At 39.1% G+C, this 22,500-nt stretch overlaps 1 protein-coding gene across 1 annotated transcript in view; it reads right to left on the bottom strand.

Annotated features, from left to right (window-relative positions):
- Positions 1-1,389: 1,389 nt before the first annotated feature.
- The window catches only part of ak8 (adenylate kinase 8), a 27,464-nt gene continuing 6,353 nt past the window's right edge, over positions 1,390-22,500 (bottom strand). Inside the window, exons 7-14 of the mRNA XM_060883552.1 lie at positions 19,367-19,448; positions 18,416-18,487; positions 16,905-17,099; positions 14,121-14,252; positions 12,832-12,921; positions 7,870-8,011; positions 2,813-2,893; positions 1,390-2,264 (exon numbers count right to left, since the gene is read on the bottom strand). Coding sequence (XP_060739535.1) covers positions 1,988-2,264; positions 2,813-2,893; positions 7,870-8,011; positions 12,832-12,921; positions 14,121-14,252; positions 16,905-17,099; positions 18,416-18,487; positions 19,367-19,448 — 1,071 coding nt within the window. The 3' untranslated portion in view covers positions 1,390-1,987. The remainder of the gene's footprint in view (positions 2,265-2,812; positions 2,894-7,869; positions 8,012-12,831; positions 12,922-14,120; positions 14,253-16,904; positions 17,100-18,415; positions 18,488-19,366; positions 19,449-22,500) is intronic.

The raw sequence follows: 22,500 nt of genomic DNA, 5'->3' as shown, positions 1-22,500 counted from the left end.
ACAGAAGGGTATAGTAATGTGTGTGGAGAGTATAGTAGTATATAGTAGTATAGTAGTGTGTAGAGAGTATAGTTGTACATGTTAAAGGGTGTAGTAGTGTGTAGAGTATAGTTGTACATGTTAAAGGGTGTAGTAGTGTGTAGAGAGTATAGTTGTACATGTTAACGGGTGTAGTAGTGTGTAGAGAGTATAGTTGTACATGTTAACGGGTGTAGTAGTGTGTAGAGAGTATAGTTGTACATGTTAACGGGTGTAGTAGTGTGTAGAGAGTATAGTTGTACATGTTAAAGGGTGTAGTAGTGTGTAGAGTATAGTTGTACATGTTAAAGGGTGTAGTAGTGTGTAGAGAGTATAGTTGTACATGTTAACGGGTGTAGTAGTGTGTAGAGAGTATAGTTGTACATGTTAACGGGTGTAGTAGTGTGTAGAGAGTATAGTTGTACATGTTAACGGGTGTAGTAGTGTGTAGAGAGTATAGTTGTACATGTTAACGGGTGTAGTAGTGTGTAGAGAGTATAGTTGTACATGTTAACGGGTGTAGTAGTGTGTAGAGAGTATAGTTGTACATGTTAATGGGTGTAGTAGTGTGTAGAGAGTATAGTTGTACATGTTAATGGGTGTAGTAGTGTGTAGAGAGTATAGTTGTATGTACACAAGGTTACAGAATGTGTGTGAAAGTATGTTTAATGACCAAATGATGGCTCACAGAACACACGCTGCTTTACCTTCATCTTGTGTGATATGTTGCACTGATAAACTGGTGTTTTATATACACTAGTATATATAAATAGTTATATAAACTAGTTTTATATACAAACTCCAAATCTGCATTCAGAATGTTTTATATTAAGAGCAAGAATTCTGATTTGTTGTGATGAACCACCCACTGAGAAGCGTTATAACTATGGCAACAATTTAAAAGGAAGATGACGACATCATAGTTCGTACAGTAGTACGACTGGAGACTTGCAGCAATAATTTCCTTGTATGTGCAAACATAGCATTAGGCTGAATATCTTAGCTCATAGATTTTTATATTTTGTGTAGTATCGAAGTGACATTTAGCATTTAGAGTTTCTACTTTGCACCTTATCAATCCTAATAATTTTCCCGTTATGATGGATTTCCTCATCCTTCACCTCTTAATACTTAACACTTTGAATTTAGTATCACACACACATCCCCGGGTAATATCTAGAACTTACATGACTGTAAAAGGACGGATTATTAACAATCTCAAATTCTGCTTAATTAGAAATTAAGCTGCTTAATGAAAGAGACAGATGCAATTTAAATATATTTTATTGTCAAGATTCAGATATCACCTCAGATTAGAGAAATAATATGTGTTTGCACTTGGAAAAAAAAAGAGGCTTATCTAAATATTTGTAGCATCTGTGCAGAAAATAACGGGGCACTAAAAAGCATTACTCATTTAGTAATTCCATCATCTGCAATTCTGTATTCCTTCACATATCCTCTAAAATCATTGTTTGGAGAGTAAACATACTCTTCCTGCTACAGTGCGGGCTGAGATCGTTTGAAAAAAACATGCCATTTCTCCTGCTTACTCCCTGTTTATGTATTCAGAGCTGATGCATATTCTGAGCTCATTCGCTCTAATTAAGTCAATGTCTGCCTGTCATGGCACGGTATCTGAGGGGAGTTTGAATGCTTGGCTGTTAACACATCTCGCTAACCAGTGCACTTAACTCCTTTCCTCTCCATTGGGAGCCAGCTGACTGACCTCTGAATCTTTGTGTGTGTAAGGGGGAGAGAGAGAGAGAGAGAAAGAGAGAGAGATAGAGATTAATAATCAGAGGAGCTCTTGCTCCTTAGCATGAGACTACTGAAGCAGGACTAATACTACCCCTGACAAAGAGTCCAGACAGGCTGCCTTTTATTGCGACATTAATTAAACATGTGTATAATTAGCTGGTCTGCTGTACTCCCCTGTGATCAGCTGGGGTCAACAAGCGGGGAGTGATTACAGACCAGAGGAGCCAGAGAAGGCTTGGATGTTTAATTCAGGCAGGACTTTGGAAGGACGGCCGACCATCCCGTTCTCCAGGCACTCAAACACGGTGTGAGGTTGCTGATCAGCGTTGACCTGCACAGCCTGGGGGTAGAAGGCCTGTAGGGCAGCTGCATGGCTCCGGTACTCCTCCAGCCTCTTGCAGACTTCAGACTCACAGTCCCGTGGGTTACTCTGGAGCCGAGCCTGTACTTTTGGATCCGGAGCAGGATTGTGTAATGAGTGATATCTGGATGGATCAAAAAAAAAAAAAAAAAAATTTAATATTCCTCTCAATAAGGAAATAGTAAAATGTTTTTAACCATTTTCAACTGTTGACTGTTGACTGACACTAGCAGTCTTCAAATTTTGACACATTGCATTTTCTGAGATGCTTTTCTGCTCACCATGGTTGTAAAGAATGACTATTTGAGTTACCATCGCCTTTCTGTCCGCTCAAACTAGTCTGTCATGCATCCTCTTAGCTCTGTCATTAACAAGGCATTTCCTCCAGCAGAAATGTTGCTCAATGGGTGCTTTCTGTTTTCTGCACCATTCTGTTTAAACTCTAGAGACCAATTTGTGTGAAACTCCTAGTAGATCATCAGTTTCTGGAATACTCAAACCATGCCACAGTTGAAGTCTGGTGTGAAGTTGTGAACATGAACTGAAACCTTTGTACTGTACGTGTATGGTTTTGTACGTTGTGTCGCATCCACACGACTGAATGACTGAATAACTGGATAAAGTGATAGATAGATATTAGGTTGATAAATGATAGAGAAAATAAGATTTTACCTCTCCCCCGTCACAGGATCGGTGGACCTGAGTGTCAGTCGCTCCAGAGCCACATCATCACTCATCTCCAAAAAAAACACCCTGTTCAAAACATCGAAACAATGATTTCTTTAGGACTCGAACTGAATCTTGATGCTTGTGGTTGCAAAGACATTATCTGTTTAGCATCAAATCCCCTAATAAAAAAGGATTACAGTAATGCTAATGTTTATGCTAAATAGAAGGTTAAGAGAAAAAAACTGGCAAGACACATTAAGTATTAAGGACGGAATAATTATGACGTGTGCGTATATGAGAGCTGAATAAATGATGAACTAAATAATGGAATAAAAACTGAAGCTCTCTTGAGTGGTGGTACTTTAACAGAGGAATGTTGGGGTGTTTACTCTGGGGGATCTCCCTGACTACACAGCCTCCTGACACAAAGTGGCTTTAATGGTGGAGTCAGGTGGGGAAGCACCAATCAGCCTGCTAGTCACCGCTGACCCCATCAGAGCTCGGGCCTCCAGAGAACCGCCACGTCGGAGTCACATCTACGATATCATACAATTTTTACGGTGGAGGTGATGCTGGGGTTGAAGACGAGCAGCAAGATTTGGTGAGATAGCATGAGAAAAAAAGGGTGGGAGATCTGAGATCTGCTTTTGATGAAATATTTAAATGCCTTTGTCCTTCTGGCTCTCAGTGATGCTGTGAAATCGTGAGCCCCTCTGGAACAGACAAAGGATCCCTTTAAGTAAGCCTCAACTGACCACTGTCCTCGACTCATGTCACATTTGAAAGGTTTCCTTGGGCTCATCATCTGTGCGAGTGTGTGATGATTTCGGTGAAAAGGCATTGCTCAATTTTTAATGAATATTTGTCTTTAAAAAGAAATAATAACTACTCTGCAAAGCTATTAGAATTAATATTAATGCTTTGGCATGAAATATTCATGTAGAGCAGAGAAAAAGGGGGTTGGGGGTGTATGAGAAAAGTGTGCTCTTGTGTGTGTGTCTCCGTTCCTTCCCCCTCATTTTCGAAGTGTGTGTGTGTGTGTGTGTGTGTGTGTGTTGAGGGGGTGTAGAGTTTACATTTGATACTGCTTACATGACAGCTTGATATTCTCAAACAAATGACGAACTTAAACAAGGCAGCTAACAAGCATTTGTCAGTCCTCTGCTGCTACAAATAATCCAAACAGCAGACATGATAAATATGACAGAATATCTGTGTGTATGTGTGTGTGTGTGTGTGTGTGTGTGTGTGTGTGTGTATAGTGTGAATATCATTCAACTGGTATCTTGACTAAGTGCACACTTCCCTTCTTAACTATCCTCTCAGGGTGATCCGAATAAGTCTCTGTACACATCCTGCCTCCGTTTCCCTCCTTTTCCGTCTCTCCAAATTAAGAAATTAATGAGGGATAGATTCCTTACAGGCGGCTCTGCAATGTTTACCACTGATTAAATTATAATGTGGCCCCTGCTGTATAATTCATGAGCCAATTAGTGGAAGTGTTGCTTGATTTGATGGGAAGCGGACACATGAAATACATTTAACTAATAGGGAGCAAGAGATGAGCATGGCAAGAGAGAGAGAGAGAAAGATACAAATATCTCTACAATAAATATAATGTGTGTGTGTGTATATATATATATATATATATATATATATATATATATATATATATATATATATATATATATATACACACATTACAACCATATATATGTATACAAATATATATATTCACACACACACACACACATACAGTATATAAAGGGGGGGCGAGAGAGTATGTAGGTGATTGTCACTGGCCTTTTCTAGAATTACGTGTCTAATTGCCCTACTTTATCTGCCTGTCACGGATAGCTATGCATATTTCAGTGGCTCCAAAGACTCTAATTGTTTGTGAGCGTGTCAGGGCTGTAAGAGGCAGCTGACTGCCCAAACTGGAGTGTAGTTAAAGATTGGCAGCAAGAGTGAGAAAAAAAAATGCAACAAGACCGTTGATGGCCACTGCACGAATATAGCATTAAATAATCAACCTTAAGGATCCTTAGCAAAGGGTATGGATCATGAATTTGGTTTAGCCCTTTGGGTTAAATTAATAAACACTTTTCCCAGAGATGATCTATTAAAAATCCCATATAGAATATATACACTGGATTAGCTAAGAGGATTTCAGTAGTGGAATATTTATGAGTCTGGAATGTTTACTTGTGGCTGGTTACGATAATACGTACAGTCTATAATGTTGTTCATAAATGGTCCACTGTTATAAAATAGCCATCATTACTGTTCTCTATAGTTAACCACCTAAAATGTCAAGCAAATGTGTCCTTTAGTTTGTTATTGGTTCAGTCAGATGAAATTGGCTACCAGCTGCTATAGTAAAAAACAGGAGAACCAATTAGAATTGTTTATTTTTGTCATGACTCTTCTCATTATAGAGAGTTGTAGATCTCCCTCTCTCTCTCTTTTATAAGTTATTTCAAGTGGCGCAACAAAAAAACACTTGTCCTATACATATAACAAAACACTTGTCCTATACATATAACAAAACACTTGTCCTATACATATAACAAAACACTTGTCCTATACCTATAACAAAACACTTGTCCTATACCTATAACAAAACATTTGTCCTATACCTATAACAAAACACTTGTCCTATACCTATAACAAAACACTTGTCCTATACCTATAACAAAACACTTGTCCTATACATATAACAAAACACTTGTCCTATACATATAACAAAACACTTGTCCTATACATATAACAAAACACTTGTCCTATACCTATAACAAAACACTTGTCCTATACCTATAACAAAACATTTGTCCTATACCTATAACAAAACACTTGTCCTATACCTATAACAAAACACTTGTCCTATACCTATAACAAAACACTTGTCCTATACATATAACAAAACACTTGTCCTATACATATAACAAAACACTTGTCCCTGGAGATTGGTAGATTGCATGTTTGAATTGTGAAGATTCGAGGCTAGGTAGCACTTTCCTCAGAGTGTGTAACGCTGCTCTGTGATGCAGCATTAATAGCAAGGATGCAGCTCTTCTTCTTGTCTCAGTGTAAATGTGTTAGCCTTCACATTGCTGTATGATAGAGGACAGCTGGCTGATGGGTAGGATTGTGCAGCGGAGAAAATGGGGACCTGTGGTCACTGGGCTTGATCAGTTTTTGATGAGGTAACTAGGAATTCAGAGCAAGGGCATTCTCATGTATCTCATGGGATCCTGTTTCTTGTCTTCAGCTTTTGTGTTTTTTTCCATGATCAGGTAACTTCTTTTCCTCAGAGAAAAGAAATTGCAGCTTGTGTTCAAAGTTAATTTTCTTTCCAGAACACTGATTTAATAATTTGTGGGAAATGATGATGAATTTTTTCGCTCTTTTGCAACAACCCAGCGAACCGAGCGGTCAAGTCTGTACAAGCTGAACATTTCCCACAAGCACTCACTCCAACAAAGCCTGCTGCAGGATCTCCTTTCAAGAACCGAGTAAATAGATCCTTCAGATTAAGCAGTCGTTCCAGCTCTGCCCGCTCTCTTAACTGTCCTTCACTGCTCAGTAGTGGCCGATATAAAATGCCCGCGATTTGGCTCTGAGCCAGATCGCTGAACCGATTCATTCATTTTCTCTAAAGCCTGAGTAACGAGATAGCTCTTAATTAATAAAGCTGTCAGTTAGAGCACGACCGTCAGCTATCAGCAACTCATCAGTAATGTTCTCCTCATTGTTTCTGGGCCCAGCCTTTCTACTTACCGCTGGCCCCCAAAATCAATTACGCTAATGCTATGTAAATAAGGTCTCTCGCCATTAGCGGAAATGGCAGGGGCTGCTAATGGAGTAGATAGAGACCTACTGAGGAGATGAGGGTGATGATGGTATTCTGAGCAGTTCATGGATGGTATTTCACGTTACTCTCTCAGAATAGAGGTCCATGTGTTTGTTTTATTCTCCTGGTGAGTGGTGAGTGATTGGAGATCACAGAGGTGTGATACACAAAGGCAAGCGTGTGATGACTAATTCATGAGAGGTTTAGATTAAACAAAGTGAATGACGTTACCCAAACAGGAGTTTACCGGCCTGTTTTAAATTTCTAAATTCCTATTTTTAATCCAACTTAAAGGGTCCACAAGTGCTCAGAAAACAGCTAAAAAGAAGACACTAAGTCTGTCAAAACAGTCTGAAAGCCTGGTGGTTTTAGCTCAGTGTGCTCTAGCTTGTACTGAACCAGACACACAGGCTGTCCAGTCACGCAGTGCCATCAGATCTGTTGAACACGAGTAATCTGAGTGGCCATATCCTGCTACACTCACTGTTTCGAAAATACAAACGCAAATCATACGAGACACTAAACACACCTGAATGGTCCGTTTCTTCGGGTTATGTGTTTTGCTGATTTGGCATTATAGAAATCTTAAAACATGAAAAATAAATGTCAGCAGAATGTCAGTTCAAGCTCACCTTTAAAGGTGCAGTCTGTAATTTTCAGCCCTGAAAATTAGTAACATTTCTAGTCCTGTAACGATCATATTTCTAGTTCTATTACCAATTATATTCATAATTATATGATTTTTTACTAGAACATTAAATAAATGACAATATTGCAAATGAAAGGACGTGAAACATTGACTTTTTTTTTAAAATATACCACTCTGTAATTATCTCTGACCACAAGATGAAACAGAGCTGATCAACTATGATCTATGACCGTTTTCCTTTAAAGACATTCATCATTCCAACAAAAGAAGTGTGCTCGATTGGGGGCGGGAAAGGATTTAGATTTTGAGCAATGGGGGCTTCAAAATTATAAACGGCTCCTTTAAGACAAAAAAGCATGTGATTTCGGGACATGGACCGTATGTTCTTTCTAAAGGAATTTTTTTACCATGGACCTCTGCTGTAGGGTTTACATAGAATCATTGCGCTCCATTTTTGGGTGTTTGGTAAACAATCTGTTTACTGTATGTTGTCTTATTGTACGGTGTGTTTCAATTTTCAATTTCAACGCCTTTATGGTCTGTATGCACCTTAAGTACCTGCTTTGGAGAAAGTTGGACTCCTGCAGTCTCTCGGCCTGTTCTACATCCCAAGGGAAGCCGTGAAGGACCCAGCCGTGTGTGATACAATCCACCCGGCTTAGTCTCTCAGTCAGGATCTGTAGCACCATGCTGTCAGGCACTAGGATGAATAAATAGGAATATTAATACTGCGTTAACAAGTAAAGGATGTGTCGTGTTATTATGCTTTATTTCTATTTTCACAATAATTATTTTTCAAAAGTACATAAAAAGGTGCACAGCCGTTATGGTAAAGCTTAGTGGCTTCCAAGATGTGCCCTCCGAATGACACTCAGACACAATAAACAGAAACGTTTCCTGTGTTGTGCTGTAAAAAAGTGCTGTATCTATAGTATCTGTATGTGAGCAGTGTGGGGTTAAAAGGTTGCACATCTAAGGAAAGTGCTGAGGTCTTGAATTATGTTGTTTACTTCCAGGTAACGTAAAAAGTTATGTTAGCTTTTCGGATGAACGGATCGGCGGAAAAAAACTTTTAATAAGAAACTTTAAGATTCAGAATTGACACAAAGGCAAAGAATGAATTACAAAAGAAAAAGAAAAAAAGGTAGTGATCTTTTCAGTCAGCATATGGATGGATTTCTTTTCGTGTGTGTGATTTTTTTCTGTGAGATTTTATTCACATAAAAATTCAAATGATGAATAAATGAGTAGGAATGCTGTCATTTAAATTCATGTATGTACATTTTGTCTTGTGAAGCTTTTCCAGGGTTTTCTCTTTGAGCACAAAAGCAGTCAACAGCTTCCTGACAGGCAACATAAGTGAATTGTTTAAGAGGATGATACCGTTATAAAGCCTGGAAGAAGACACTTCACACTCGACATGCGGAATAAAAACACAAAAGCTGGGGACAGCGTGTGGAAGAACTGAAAGGAAAGTGAAGTCGACGAGCGTTGCCGAGGACAAACAAATAATGGGGGTGAGGGAAAAAATAGAACATTCTTTAAGGAAAGTGAGTGCGCACTCAGGGGGGTCTCTGTAGATGCTGAAAAATTAAAGTTGACGGTTTCAAACTGTCCAATTTCCACATCAAACACACGCAGCCTCTTGCCTCTCTCTACCCGGCTCTGCTTCAAACGCCAGGCAGCCTGGAGAGAGCTCCTCTCCTCTTTTCCTTGTTCTCTTTCTCTTCTCGTAAGACTACAGTTTTTTCATTTCCTTAATAATCCTGCTCCCTAAATCCCCAAAGCACTGTTCTGGTTCCGCTAGCCACCGTCTCTACATCGCCTAATTATACCCCAGCGAGCCCATTAATCAACTCGTAAATTATTTAGGCAAGCTTCTCTGCTTGAAACCTTCACTGTCACAACGCAAGAGGGAGAGAGGGAGGGACAGAGTCGCAGTCTTCAGACGCGAGCGGAAAGCTCTCCCCTAGGACAAAAAAAAGCTCGGTTCAACAAGCCACGGGTGTGCCAACTAACACAACATTTACATTACATTCGTTATGCATTCTTTTCTCGCAAGCATGAACTCATGAATGCATTCACTGTTGCAGTTTAGCATGTCGTCAACAAGCAGTGGTGCAGTCTGACAGTCAGATGTGGGAAAAGAAAGTCGTGAGAGGTTCACAGCCACAGTATGGAGCTCTTAAAACCATCATGACTTTTATCTTCTCTGCTCCTAAGACCTTTGATGCAGGTCAAAAAGACATGTAGGATGTTATCCATATACAGCAGCAGCCAGAATTTTCAAGCTTTTTTTGATCCTGTAAATCACACACACTCTTACACACACACATCTCAATTTTACACTTTCTTCTTCCCACTTTCTATGGATAACCCTTTCTATAGAGCCCGTATTAATAAACAGATGATAATAATAATCAATGACAGCATGGATTGATGTGCTGTCACCCAGTGTATTGACTATTTTCCTAAAACAGCGGTGCAGAAGTGTTTTATTCCTCTTATACCACAGCAATTTAAACAATTCCACTGTTGTATTTATTACACATGATACAGTTTATTTTTTACCTTTTATAGTTACTTTTAATGCTGGGAAGATCTGTGAGATACAACGGCGCTTCCGTCATTGCAGCTGTAAGCAGTCGTTCCCACAAATTTCTCTTTATTTCTCTTTTTTGTAAATAATAAGACAAAAAAAAAAAATGCAACTTGTTACGTTCTTTAGTGAAAAAAAAATCATCTGAAGACTTTTCTGCAGTGGAAAACTCTGAACACTGGAAACTTAGTAAAAATAAATCAACACCTTCTGACCAATTTCGAGAATTCAACAGCAATGTGAAATGTATCAGAATAATCCAGTATGACTTATAATTCATAACTATAAACTAGTCCAAAAGAAGATGGAAAAGTGAGACACATTTTTTCTTCTTCTCAGGCTTCATGTAGGAGACAAAGTCAGCACATATATTACTGATGTATGAAATCATCCTCTACACAATCGTCCTATCCCTCTTCCAACCTCTGCAATCTTTGCAAGTCTGTACATCAGCGTTACACACAGTCCGGTCCTCTCCCAGTCATTAATAGCCCTGCCTGCTGCTTCACTGTAAACTCCACTGTAAATTTTCTCTGAGTGACCAAAGGGCGGGGGGCACGGTGGCTTAGTGGTTAGCACATTCGCCTCACACCTCCAGGGTTGGGGGTTCGATTCCCACCTCTGGAAAAATTGTCTGTAGTGTGTGAGTGCGTGAGTGAATGAGAGTGTGTGATGGGCACAGGCTCACACGCCTGAGATAGGCACAGGCTCCCCGTGACCCGAGGTAGTTCGGATAAGCGGTAAAAAATGAATGAATGAATGAATGAAGGACCAAAAGGCATGATGATTCCTGCCCCAATGGGCTTCAATAAGCACTTGTCGCAGTTCCCATATTTGACCACTAGGTGCAATAACAGCTCAATGTCTGCGAGATCCAGTGCAACATCTAAAAAGGCGAGCAATTCAATGCAAATAGCAACACTGGCTCTCAAGTAGAAAAATCTGAGCTAATTAGTATTTCAACAAAGGTTGAGGACTTTATAAAGATTAACATGTTGCTACCCACTGCCTCAATTGCCCCATAGACGAGCCATAAATCTTGGCTTAAGGGAAAGTCTTCCCTCAATTTACTGCATTAATATACTGTCAGGGGTTTCTAACAACTCCTTCAAAATGGTCATAGCTCATTAAATGATGTCCACTCTAGTGTTTCCTAAGCCCTGAGGTATCTCTTGCATTTGTGTCAACACACACACAGTGGGAGCAGAGCTAACTGCAGGAAGCTCAGTTCAGCTGTCAGCGTTCAGCACGTTGTCTGTGGCCATCACGAGCACAGAGAGTTGGGCGAAATGAAAAGGCACTAGAGAAAAAGAAGCACCTCTGTGATAAGGCGCTCAAGCGTCAGTCTCATTAAACGCACGTGCGCTTTTGTAGCTTGTCCGTTCTCAAGGGACGTTTATTATATTAATCACATCTTGCTCAAGGCAAGTTTAGACACTTGGCAGCGGTGACTGGCAGATGCAGCAGACTGGGATGTGGTGTGAGGGGTGGGTCTGTTTGGATAATATAACTGTGGATAAGACACACTGGCATATTTACAGCTCTCCTTATTGAATTAGTTTCCCTTTGGGGTTTCACAAGAAGATGTGAATGTGGACATTTGGCCTTTATATTAATATAAAGATATTTTCTTTAACACCAGGTCCAGACCAATGAGGTTAAATGTGTAATATAAAAGAACATATACTGTTCTTAATAGTAATACTTGAATAAGTGCATGAGTGTTTGATAGTAAAACTCTTATTTGAACAAAGAATACTTGTAACCATTTATGTTAGGCTGCTTTTTTTTTACCACCCATTCAAACCTTTTTGTCGTGAACTCGTCTTTGATGAGAATTTCTGAATCTATTCTTTGATATACTTTGATAAAATGCTCATTTATAACACAAGATATAACATTACAGAATATACACTTTATGTGTCACTATGAGATTTACAACTGACCGAAGCTTCACTACGTCTACACTGTAGGGTTCCTTATCCACTCCTTCCCTCATTCCTCCTCATCCTATCTTCTTTTCTTTACTTTCTTTTATTTCTTTAATTCTACCTCTCTTTATTTCTCCCTTAACAATTTCCCTGCATCCTCTCTTATTTTCTTTTATCTTTCTTTCTCCATAATTTCTCTCTCTCTCTCTCTCTCTCTCTCTCTCTCTCTCTCTCTCTCTCTCTCTCTCTCTCTCTCTCTCACTTCTTAATTTCTGTCTCTCTCTCTTTCTCTTTTTCTCCTTATTTTCTCTCTCTCTCTCTCTCTCTCTCTCTCTCTCTCTCTCTCTCTCTCTCTCTCCCTTTTTTTCTCCTTATTTTCTCTCTCTCTCTCTCTTTCTTTCTTTCTCCTTAATTTCTCTCTCTCCCGTTAATTTCTCTCTCTCTCTTTCTCTCTCTCTCTCTCTCTCTCTCTTTCTTTCCCCTTAATTTCTCTCTCTCTCTCTCTCTCTCTCTCTCTCTCTCTTTTCCTTTCATGTCTCAGCTAAGTTATTGTTTAATTGTGCATATGGAAATTAGGTGGCAGAAATAAATAATTGCCACACGGTGACATATTAAATACGACGCTACACTAAATCAGAATGGTTGATAAAAACACAATCTCGTGCTATCTAACTGAAAAAGAGTCGCAAAAAGCCGGTGTGTTGAATATCATTTTTAGAAAGCGAACGTTGCCTGGTAACGTTATCGTAATGCTCACCGGACAGAGGGATGTTACAGGATTATGTTCACCATACCATTATACATATGCAAACATCATGATGTAATTGGACGTACTGTGCATGATGTGGGTGGTCTAATTATTCGCCTGAAAGCAGAAAACTCTAACAGAGTCAGCAGACTCCAAATAGGCCCCTTACACTTCAGCTTCAGCTCTCCTCGGTGCGTGACCTGTTTGACAGCATGCGTATGTGAGGAGGTGAAGAAGTTTACCTCGCCGTCCTGACTCCAGAAAGGGTTTAATGAGCTCTCCCATACTGCTCTCATCCGCCGCCACTGCTTTCAAAAGTTCACCACAACAAACTACAGAGGGAGAGAGGGAGACAGAAAAGGCAACAGAAAATGAGAAAAAGGAGACAAAGAGAAAAAGAGTCAGGCAGAGAGCACGGAAGAGAGGAGAGCAGAGAAATACAGCGGCTTTTAAATTTTAAATAAACAGAATGCACAATGCTCTGAGTGACCTTTAAGACTGTTTCGAGGAAGTGAAGAAAAGGACAGGACATAGCTTGGGTCCAAGAAAAGACAGGATGTAATAAACGTAACATTCCAACACAAGGGTTTTGAAGAAAAATACATTATTATTATTATTATTATTATTATTATTATCATTATTATTATTATTATCGATAATAATAATAATGATAATAATAATAATAATAATAATAATAATAATAATAATAATAATAATAATAATGTATTTTTCTGCGCTGCTGATTTCTCAAATCTGATTGGTCAAAAGAAGTTGAATTATTTTCTATTGTGTGTTTAAGTTATAGGGTTGGGGCTCCAGATACTCTAAGACTCCTTAAAAACATTTAGCTATTTAATGTTAACTTTACAATCGGTAACACCATGGAGCTTTCTGTAAGAGGACATTTTAACATTATAAGAAGGAGCCTGCAGAGAAATTGTGTTTTTATGCTTTTTATGTGTTTTTTTTTTTTAGTTTCATTACTATAATCCTGCTATAACATAAGTGAATACAGGAACTAAGACACATTCACTCAACATTAAATGGAAATATAAATGGGTTTTCAAAAGAGTAAGATGATGTTTTAGTGTGATGAATATAATAGATATGAGTGTTTTATAACAGTTATAAAAGGGAAATTATTTTATAATAGCAGTAGCTTTGATAGCTTCCTTTTTGAGTCTGGTTTCTATCATGGTTTCTTCCTCATGTTGTTTCAGGGAGTTTTTCCTCACCACCAGTGACTTTGGCTTATCCCATTTGGGATAGGTTTATAAAATTTAAAATGTGTATGTTGAATTTTTAGATTTCTGTTAAGCTGTTGTTAAAAGCGCTATACAAAAAAAAATTGAATTGAATGAAATGTTCTTCAATTAATAAAAAGTTGAAATCATTGGCTGTGGTATAGGACAACAAAACTGTATTTTATGAGATTTTGTTTTCCTAAAACACTTAAAAAAATACCATTACATATTTTATATTTTAATTAATTAAATATAAAGAAATATTTGAAGCCAGTGCATTAACTCACTGTCAACTAAGCTGTATTTCTGGGCAAGCAAGCTGGCCTGGAGACTCTTCCCACAACCTGGCGGTCCGAACAAGAGGATTCTGGGAGTGTGAGGTGCATCAGAGCGATGCCTGGACAGAACGTAGCTCAGCACTGCAGGAAGGAAAAGGCACAGAAAAACAAACAGAATTATTCAGGTGTAGATTTCTGATTGTAGCTCCCTGTCCTATAGCGCGGTCTGACTTCGTGGCTTTGTCCTGGGAAAACGACTATATTTGTCGTCGAAAATGATAAACAACTGTGCCATGTAACAAATGCAACTAATCAATAATAAAGCGCTAATGCTGGTGAACTTAACTGTAGTTAATATGTCAGTGCCATTGCTCTAATTATACAGGTCACAAATGACTTATGTAATTAAACCAAGTGCATTTATAAAATGTCTTTTTATGCATGTGTTTAAAGATTGAAAAAAATGAACAAAACAAAACTACTTTGTGATATCTTGTCCTCAAAAAGCACCAACCAGTCTGCTTTATTCCACAAATTAGAGTTTGGTGTCATGGATTGTTCTACCAATGAAAGAAATCTTTAATCGTTTGATGGAGCTGGATAATTCAGCGTTTATATAGAAGTGGTGAGAATGTGCTTTTAAATGCCACATGCTCAGATGATAAACAGCCATCGTGGCTAATCTGAATATAAGGAAGTCGGCTTGATTAATAAATCATTAGAGGCCTCATCTGTGCTCCACGAGGGCAGCAAACATCTGTTTGCAGCTGGGCTTCACCCATGACAATGCCTTTCATCTGTTCCCTCTAATGTGTGATAATTAACAGTGGCCTAATTATAACTAATGAGTCTCTCTCGTCCTACGTTTTACGCTAATTGCCAGACAACGGCACCGATAAATGGTTAATATGCGAAACATGCTAATGTGTTAAAAGGCTACGTCAGGGGGAGGCTAGAAATGTCACAATCAAACCGCATGCTGAATTAGCAATAATCAATATTTAAGGCGACATCTTTACTGCAGCTCTTGAAGCCATGAATGTTTTATAGAGGAGAACGTTTGCAAATATTTGTTTTACTTCCACCGTTTAACTCGATCAAGCACGCTGAGTAGCATTAAATAAAGACGGACGCGCCGAAAGCACGTCGTCGCAAACCTCCCATTTAAAGAATCAAGCTGAAATCTTCAAACCATTAGAGCAAGAGTGTGGAGTTGCTCTCTTGGCGCTCTATATTGGCAGTGTGAATGCAATACTAATGCACTAATGTTGGCTGAGATAGCACAATGAGCTGATATTCGGCTGCATATGGTAGTTAGAGAATATGAATATGAATTAAGACCATAATGTGGCTACATAAAGAGAGAGCAAAATGTCAGAAAAGTGGAAGCTCTCGTTAATCTAGTGACGGGGGGGTGAAAATATATTAGGTCTGTTTATTTATTTTTATAAAAATGAAAATGATAAAGACCTAATTAGGAATGAGCTATTCAGGTTCCATCTCTAAATATGAACATGTACACAAATAAAACTTGGGGAAAAGATTTCCTTCGAATCCCCCCCTAGATCTTTCCTCACACTTTAATCGGATGATATATGCAAAAGAGAGTTAAAATATTCAGCAGACAGCGTGCTCCTTATCCCCACAACAAAAGGAAGCGCATTATTATTTTGTCAAGTTGAGTGGTGTAATATTGAGACAGGTTGTACTGGGACGGCTTTAATGGCTCTGGTGAAGGCTGCACGCCGTTGATCGGGTCCTCGCGGGACACTATGCGCCTGCAGCATTGCCAGAGGCGAAGTCCCCTAACCAGGCCAATCACTGGCTCTCAGTGGAGCGGCTACACTGCTGAGCTTTAACCACAGCTCGGGTCAGCACAGCAGGGAAATACTATCCTGTACGTACACTAAGGACTGGAAGTCTTGTAACATGTGTACTAGGGCAGGAGACTTTGTGGATGACTTTAAACATGCCTAAGGTCTTATAACAAAAGAGGACGAGCTAGCCTGAGCTTATATCACAATTCTGAAATGGAATAATTTGTTAGTTTTTACTACTATCTTATATGTCATATTTTTAAATATTCTTTAATGCTACAATATTTGTGAAACCTAATAGACTAAATGTCTTGCTGCTATACCTTAAATTCATAATTTATACAACAATGCTTTGGAATTCAGCAATCTGATTGGTCAGGAGGTGCTAATTATTATTATTATTTTTATTTATTTATTTATAATTTTGAGATTCTGTAGTATCTGAAAGTTGTGTTCAATTCAAGACAGAGTTATGGCAGCAATAACAGGAACTAACTTGAGGATGTTATATTATTCCTTATTTATTTATTCGTCTTCTTCATTAACTCATAAGGGGTGTAAACTATTGCACTCAGGTGTAGAACTTTTGTGAAACAAAGAATAAAAAAATATATATATAAAAAATTTAAAAATGAAATAAAAAATATATTAAAAAATCTAATAATATAATTTTTAAATGATTTTAGGATTAGTAATTCCTTTTTAATTTCATATATTTATTTGTATTTTCTTTCTATTTTTTGAACACCCTTGATACACTAAACACCTTTAATCTTTTAGTTAGTATAATCCATCTGTAGTACATTTTGAATAACATATTTAATATGAATAACTGAATAATAATCCAGGAGTTCAAGGTTAATATAGAAAAAGTTAAGCTATAGAAGAAATGACTTCTCCAGTCTCTGTCTCCAGTCTCTGTTAAAAACATAACATGCATTTATTAAAGAGGAGAGAAGCTGAAGGTTGTTCTCACCTTGACCAAACACATCTACATGAGGCTGATCAGCATCGATGATCTTCAGGCTGTTACAGTAAGCGTCCTGTAGACCCTGGAGCTCCCGCTGGTACGCTTGCAACTGACGGGTCATTTCCGTCTGGTTGTCTGGCCTCTCGAGACGTTGAGCCACCTCGGCACTCTCGGGCCACATGTAAGTAACGTGGTACACGTCTGAGGGCATAAAACAGGAAGAAATACTCTAAACACACGGCATCCTGCAGTAATAATCTTCAGAACAATAAATGTAAAATCTTAAATCCATATCAGAATGGCAACTCAAGAAACATTCAGAAGTTAAAGAATAAAATCCATTTTTTTTATATATATATAACACATGCACCAAAAAGATAATCTGCCCACATCTGCATTCATGACACTTATAATAATTGATCATTTTTATTATTGAACATGTGATTTATTGACACAGTGGCTTCGTTTGCCCCAAACGTCCTGGGTGAGGTTCAATTGCCACCCTCTCACGATTTCCCCACACGGTTTCCTCCAGGTACTCTGGTTTCCTCCTTCACTTCAAAGACATGTGTAGTAGGCTGATTAGCATCTCTAAATAATCTGTATCCGATCCAGTGTTTCCCTGCCTTGTGCCCCGTGATAGTCTCCAAGTTCCCCATGACTCTGTGTAAGATAAACGCTAAATAAAAAGGACAGACCGTCTAGTCTCCCTTACATTTCCATAAAATAGGACGAACGATTTTCTGTTGCAACCGTTTTTCATATTTCAATAATAAATTTTAAAAAAAAAAGCAACACGACAGGTTATCGCTAATAAAATAAACAGAAAGCCAGAAGTAATACAAAAAAAAAGACACAATCAGGAATGACAACTGTGTGAAATTTTCCCCTTAGATTTTGAAACACAGCTTCACCTCAGATCTAACTTTCATTTTACTTGCGTTAGCATATAACGGATCCTTCCTAACAAATAAAACTTAAATAATTTAGCTCAGGGCTATACATAGCATCTCAGCAGCATAAAACTGTTCATCTGTCTGGGATAAATTAAATTCAGCATCATGAGTATGCAGATCTACAGTACATCAACAGAAATGCACAGCAACATGAACAGAATTTATTGCAAAATCTCAATTATTAAGACGAATGCTGCAAAAATGATAAACGTGACACAATTTGCATTGTGTTTGTACGGTTAATGCTGCATTGTTTGTGAATTATTCTTGCAAGAAGAATTGCACTAAATGATTAAACCAATTAGCGTACTTTAACACGGTGTCAAAGTTCTATTGTGGAAAAAAAAAAAAGCTGAAGATTGCAATTACACTAGAGGGAGTGAGGGCTTTTGCTTCATTATAATGCGTCTTTCCTATACCCAGAGGACTTGGATTCAGAGAACAGGTTCTGTTTGGTTGAGGTCTACGGTTCATGAAATTCTAACAAGGTTGCGTCTTGGCCGTCTGTCTCTCCGCTCGGCTCTCTGAACTGAAAAATTGCAGTAATGATCCAGACATTACCTCCTGTGACAGGGTCTATCCTCTTGCCCAGATTCCTTTCAGTCAGGACGTCGTTGCGTGCCTGCAACATCACTGAGACATGAAATAAATACGTTTAACAAGGACAGATTTGTTCTCTTGCATGGGTAAATTAAAAAGTCCATTATGGGACAAATTTATTAATAGACATTACTATAGTGGAGTGCAGACGTTTGGCTATAATTGGTAGGTTCACATCTGTTAGTTTATTATTACAAGTCGTGTCACTGTTTTCTGAATATTGAATGAACAGAAATATTCTCATAAAACATTGCATTTCCACACATTTAGATTTTTTATCATCCTCCCTTTTCTAATATTTCTAAATATTTTATGTTAAAGTTGAACTCACTGCCATCTCAAAATAAGGTCTAGAGACCGAAAGACTCAAGACGAAACATTAGTTCAGTAAATTCGTCTGTTGCTTTTGGCTTGTGTCTCAAATCGGTGCAGAACGCACCCACATTTCTTTTTTAACTTCTCGAATGAGATTGAGATTTTCCCCTATAGAAACAATAGGGGGTGCAAACTTTTGCACTCATAGGTATCATAATTCTTGATTTGTGCATGCGTGATTTTGCTCTTGTCTTTTTTCTCACATCTGAATATTTAAAGTTGTTCAAGATTTTCAGTAGACTTCAGTAGATCGAATGTATCAGATGTTTTCAGATCACTGATGCTCAAGCGCATCATGGTTTAAATGTCGATGTTGATATTGCACTTTGACGTATTACTGTACATTTTGCAAGCTACAGAAGTGATGTATAGAATTGTGGAGTCAACGCACTGGTGTGAAGAAGACCTCCAAGCCTTGTTTGGATCCTGGGTGCAGACTTGAGCATTTGGGTCAAGTGTGAAAATGCTGTTTGTGTGTGTATGTGTGTGTGAGAGAAAGAGAGAAAGAGATAGAGAAAGAGTGTGTGTAGCACTGACCAACATGCTCGGGGGCAATGCCAGATGCCTGCAGACACAGCGCCTCTTGTCTGCTTTTGGGGATAGCCTCCAGCACCCAACCCTATACATACAACAGTTAAAAAATAAATAAATAAATAAATAAAAAGTCATTTTAAAGTGAACACCTTAAACAGGCAAAGAAATCAGTAAAAGAGGCTGAAGTATGACTTTCTCTACTTTGCTGGTAAACAGCAAAGTACACAATTAATACCAATCCCAACATAAATTTCATTCATTCATCCATTCATTCATCTTCTACCGCTTATCCGAACTACCTCGGGTCACGGGGAGCCTGTGCCTATCTCAGGCGTCATTGGGCATCAAGGCAGGATACACCCTGGACGGAGTGCCAACCCATCGCAGGGCACACACACACACTCATTCACTCACGCAATCACACACTAGGGACAATTTTTTCCAGAGATGCCAATCAACCTACCATGCATGTCTTTGGACTGGGGGAGGAAACCGGAGTACCCGGAGGAAACCCCCGAGGCACGAGGAGAACATGCAAACTCCACACACACAAGGTGGAGGCGGGAATCGAACCCCGACCCTGGAGGTGTGAGGCGAACGTGCTAACCACTAAGCCACCGTGCCCCCCCATAAATTTCATATAAGCCGTAAAATGACATAAAAGTCTTTTTTTTTTTTTAAATAATTTAATCATATTTTAAACCCTAAAATACTAACTAACATTAATACAAACTAACATTTTCCTGTATCAGGCAAAAGCTGGGTAAAATCCATAAAACCTTAAAAATGGGTCTAATTCTCCAGCTTCTCTTCTTCCATCTTAAAAAGCCATGAAAAGAACATAAGAAGAAGGAAATCACATGCATATCATTCATTAACTACAAATCCATGAAAAAAATCCCTCTCTTTAATAGTCTCCTAAATCCCAAAGCTTGCTGCTCAATGGTGCGGCAAAATAAAGAAGCCTCAAAGAAAAGCGTCTCCCTCAAGTGCTTGTTAGGGGCCAACTTATTACCGTGGCAGATAATCTTCAAATAAATAAGTATATTCAACAAACATTTATAGATCTAAGTGTTATCAGAGGAGTTGTGGGTTTTTTGCTGCTGAGATTCTTGCGCTTGTTTGAAATCAGTCTTTGTTTCTGGCAGCTTTGATCTTTAACAGAGAGTTCGTCCCTTGTTTAAAGTAATCTCAGAGCGCGAGTTTCCTTACGCTTACTTTCCCATTAAACGCATGATTGCACCTGTGTTTAGAGGTAAGGTCCGTGGGCTGGGCCTGCTAACTTTACACTCAGAACAGAGACTGACTTCGAAGCATTCATTAGAAAGATCTGAAAAGAATGGAATAAAATGAAAGAATGACAAAAAAAAAAAAAAAAAAAAGATAATTCATTCATTCATTCATCTTCTACCGCTTATCCGAACTACCTCGGGTCATGGGGAGCCTGTGCCTATCTCAGGCATCATCGGGCATCAAGGCAGGATACACCCTGGACGGAGTGCCAACCCATCGCAGGGCACACACACACACTCTCATTCACTCACACAATCACACACTACGGACAATTTTCCAGAGACGCCAATCAACCTACCATGCATGTCTTTGGACCGGGGAGGAAACCGGAGTACCCGGAGGAAACCCCCGAGGCACGGGGAGAACATGCAAACTCCTCACACACAAGGCGGAGGCGGGAATCGAACCCCCAACCCTGGAGCTGTGAGGCGAACGTGCTAACCACTAAGCCACCGTGTCCCCCCCTCTTAAAAATCAAATAAATTTAATTTCATTTTAAACCAAGAAACAAATTCTCCTTGTGTTTTATTTAGACCTTTTACTCGTTACACAAATCTCTTCTTTTTCATTTCCTGTATTGTTTTATACACAGTACAGTACACTAAACTTTATATATTACACTGTATAGTATTTATATATTTTAGATACTGAGATACGCTATATAGAATCCTTCCAACTCTCGACAGAGTTTAGACTGTACATGGACCACACCAGAAACAGGAATGCAAGATACATGTGCAGGAATCGTTCTCTGGGTCTCAGTGATCATGGTGCATTATTTTCTGTACGAGGTGAAGTCAGGTGAGTCAGAAAGAGTGAAGTGGCTCTTCAAGCGTCTAGTTCTGGAGGGCCGAGGGCAGGAGGAGAGTTCCAGGCCAGGTCCCAGGCCTGATTGAAATTTTAATGAGACTGCCTCTGAACACCACACACACACACACACACATACATTCTCCTCCTGTCCCCAGAGCCCTGGAGTGGCTTGCAGGATTCCTTTTCATCCGCACTTCAAAAAGACGACAGTGCACGGGTGCTGCGCTCTGACCGGGACCCTAACACTGGAACATCTGCAGTGATGCTCCCTATCACAGGAGAGACATGTGGGGAGCAGATGTCACCAGCTCAACAGCAGGCAGGGCAGGACATCGAGAGCCAAACCCTGACACAACTCCCACCTGACCGCGCTACACACCTCCACAAACAAAGGTCACGTAAAGCTTCGTTTCAAGCCATTATTTGTGCTTAAATTTGTGCAAACACACACACACACACACTCACACACACACAAAACTTTCTGAATCTACTTCAATTGCTAACTTTCCTGCATATCTCCTCCATCTCTCTATATATAGAATTAAAGGCATTATGCAAATTCTGACAGGGGAACTTTATTTGCAGATCTCATTAGGGACCTGGATGACTGCCACACTTGCGACACGATCTTTCATTCTTTCTTTCTTTGCCTTTTTTTTCCCCAATTTACTTTTCATGTTCTTTGTCTGTGACTGCGAGGGCGTTCATTAACTTGCGACTTCACACTAATTCTCTATTCATTACCTGCGCTTCCTAACTTTCCCTACTCTTGATTTCCCTCTAGATTACGAGTCGGGGTTGTGAGAGAGAGCCTCGCGAGAGAGAGCGTGAGACGGTGTACATACAGTAATGCGGTGTAAGAAGCACTGACAGGAAGAGATAAACTATATGACCTAGATTAGATATTATTATATTCAGAGTTGCATACTTGGAGGGAGGAACTCAGGTACAAACGCATAGCAAAAAAAAACAGCAATTAAGCTTAGCTGTGTTTGTATCAGTGGCGGTGTCAAGCATTTCAAAACTCCATCTGG

Source organism: Tachysurus vachellii, chromosome 12, assembly GCF_030014155.1.
Source record: "Tachysurus vachellii isolate PV-2020 chromosome 12, HZAU_Pvac_v1, whole genome shotgun sequence".
In the NCBI taxonomy this organism is placed as follows: domain Eukaryota; kingdom Metazoa; phylum Chordata; class Actinopteri; order Siluriformes; family Bagridae; genus Tachysurus; species Tachysurus vachellii.
This window is presented reverse-complemented; position numbering and strand designations above follow the sequence as displayed.